The 2,500-nt window shown below is 45.9% G+C and overlaps 1 protein-coding gene across 2 annotated transcripts in view; it reads left to right on the top strand.

The window, feature by feature from the left end:
- Positions 1 to 2,500, top strand: part of LOC308376746 (cAMP-responsive element modulator-like) — a 28,609-nt gene that overhangs the window by 9,370 nt on the left and 16,739 nt on the right. For both annotated transcript variants that reach the window (XM_080853202.1, XM_080853201.1), the window contains 2 exons: positions 1 to 40; positions 810 to 977. The exon at positions 1 to 40 is cut by the window's left edge and continues 109 nt beyond it. In XM_080853202.1, the coding sequence (XP_080709328.1) occupies positions 1 to 40; positions 810 to 977 (208 nt within the window). The remainder of the gene's footprint in view (positions 41 to 809; positions 978 to 2,500) is intronic.

The following is a 2,500-nucleotide window of genomic DNA, read 5'->3' as shown; positions in this document are numbered from 1 at the left end:
ACCTCCCCCTCCATCTACCAGACCAGCTCAGGACAGTACAGTGAGTCACACAAACCAGCCAATCACAGTCACCGGTCACACAAACCAGCCAATCAGAGTCCCCTGTCACACAAACCAGCCAATCAGAGTCAACGGCACACAAACCAGCTAATCAGTCACTGGCACACAAACCAGCCAATCAGAGTCACCTGTCAGACAAACCAGCCAATCAAGATGAAGGGCCACTGGTTCATGTTTTTGTGACTGTAAATGTTTGTAACTTAATACGGGAAGAAAGCCAAATGTATTGCACTGATATCAGAAAACAAATATAATGAACCTTTAAACTCAACAGCATTTAGGCGAAGATACACATAATATCAAACACACACACACACACACACACACACATATTCATTTCTAACTAGCTAAATCATCTTGGATTCAACATTAAAAGAAAGATCAATAGATAGAGGCAGATCAGAGGGGCGACAACAGCTATGGCCGTCAGACTAAATTCTGCCCAACTGCATGTCTGTACTGCTCTGTGACACTGTGTGTGTGTCTGTGTGTGTGTGTGTGGCTGTGTGTGTGTGTGTGTGTGAGAGAGAGACACGCTATGTGTGTGTGTGTGTGTGTGTGTGTGTGTGTGTGTGTGAGAGACGCTATGTGAGTGTGTGTGTGTGTGTGTGTGAGACGCTATGTGAGTGTGTGTGTGTGTGTGTGTGTGTGTGTGAGACGCTATGTGAGTGTGTGTGTGTGTGTGTGTGTGTGTGTGTGTGTGTGTGTGTGTAGAGGTGCACTAATGTAAATGTCTCTCTGCTCCCCAGTCACCATCACCCAGGGGGGGGCCCTGCAGCTGGCCTCGGGGGGGCTGCAGACGCTCACCATCCCCAGCGCTGGGGGGCCGCAGGCGGGGGCCACCATCCTGCAGTACGCCCCCCAGACCACAGACGCCAGCCAGTTCATCATGCAGGGGGGGCAGGTCTACGTCCAGGGTGAGTGTGTGTGTGTGTGTGTGTGTGTGAGAGAGAGTTTGGGAGCCAGTGTGTGTGAGTTAGGGAGCATGTGAGTTAGTGTGTGTGTGTGTGTGTCTGTGTGTGTGTGTGTGTGAGAGAGAGTTTGGGAGCCAGTGTGTGTGAGTTAGGGAGCATGTGAGTTAGTGTGTGTGTGTGTGTGTGTGTGTGTGTGTGTGTGTGTGTGTGTGTGTGTGTGTGTGTGTGTGTGTGTGTGTGTGTGTGTGTGAGAGAGAGTTTGGGAGCCAGTGTGTGTGAGTTAGGGAGCATGTGAGTTTGTGTGTGTGTGTGTGTATACAATATACACACACACACTTTACTATACACACACCTGTGACTTTACCGTTATTGGGGAGTGAATACAAATGTGTCATCTCATCTGAAAGAGGCTCATGATATCGTATGCAAATAACTGAATTTTAAAATGCAGGAGGTCACCTAATTGCAAAAAGACTTTTCGTTTCTGCCCCAAGCTAGCAACCAAATCATTTCAAGGTGTTGTGTTGTGATGTGATGGTGGAGTTAGTAGTTTGTGTTTTGTGTTGTTGTTGTTGTAAATACAACTGTATACAAACACAGGACTTGTTTTAGAAGAAAGAAAACAAGCATTTAATTGATATACAGACATTTTATATCCAACCTTGCTATTATCAATGTTAACTTAAAGTTAAAAATACAAAACAGCAGGTTTATTCCCTGTGTTGCAAGGTAACACTTCAGGTCCAGGTATGGGAATGATGATGAGAGCTCATTCAGTGATAGGATTTGCAGTACTTGCAACAACGGATACCAGCAAACCATCAGGCTTTGAGATTCCAATCTCAGGGACTAATAAACTGCCCTTACTTTCAAAACCGGAAGCATCTGTCTTTAAGATTGAGGTGGCGTCTGTAAATGGGGCTTGGACCCAAAGCTGCTGTTGATAACAGGCTCTTTGTAAATAATAATAATAATAATAATACATTTTATTTGTATTGTGTTTTCTTGCATTAGTTGAGGTGCATGCGGTCCTCTCAAAGTCCATCTTGAGGACATTGCTATCGGACGCAGCAGGTCGTCAAATGTCTCCATGTCTGTTTGAGACGGTTTGAGACATTTGACCAAGAATGTGTCCGCCATTTGAATTGCACTCTCTGTAAACTGTGGACAGATGAAATTGAGAAGAGTTTTGTCGGTGTTCAGAGCTGAAAGTTCAGTTGAAATGTCGCTGGTTGTATCTCACCCAGTCAGCGCATGTACTGTAGTGCTGGGAGGCACTGTGTGTGTGTGTGTGTGTGTGTGTGTGTGTGTGTGTGTGTAAATGAACAGTGTCAGTGATGTAGATCCTGTACGGTGACTTCAAATGTCCTGCACATGGAACATAATCCTGTCATCAGCTTCCTTCGGGCTCAGATACACATACGCGTTTTTGTAAAAACGGGACGCGAGCAAATGCATTGATTCCTATGGTACGGCGCGTTTAAAGCGTGCGCCCCTTCTCCACCACGCGTTGCGTCTTTGAAGCG

This window comes from Sprattus sprattus (genome assembly GCF_963457725.1).
Source record: "Sprattus sprattus genome assembly, chromosome: 15".
Lineage (NCBI taxonomy): Eukaryota > Metazoa > Chordata > Actinopteri > Clupeiformes > Clupeidae > Sprattus > Sprattus sprattus.
Note: the sequence above shows the minus strand (reverse complement) of the source record. Positions and strands in the feature narration are given on the sequence as shown.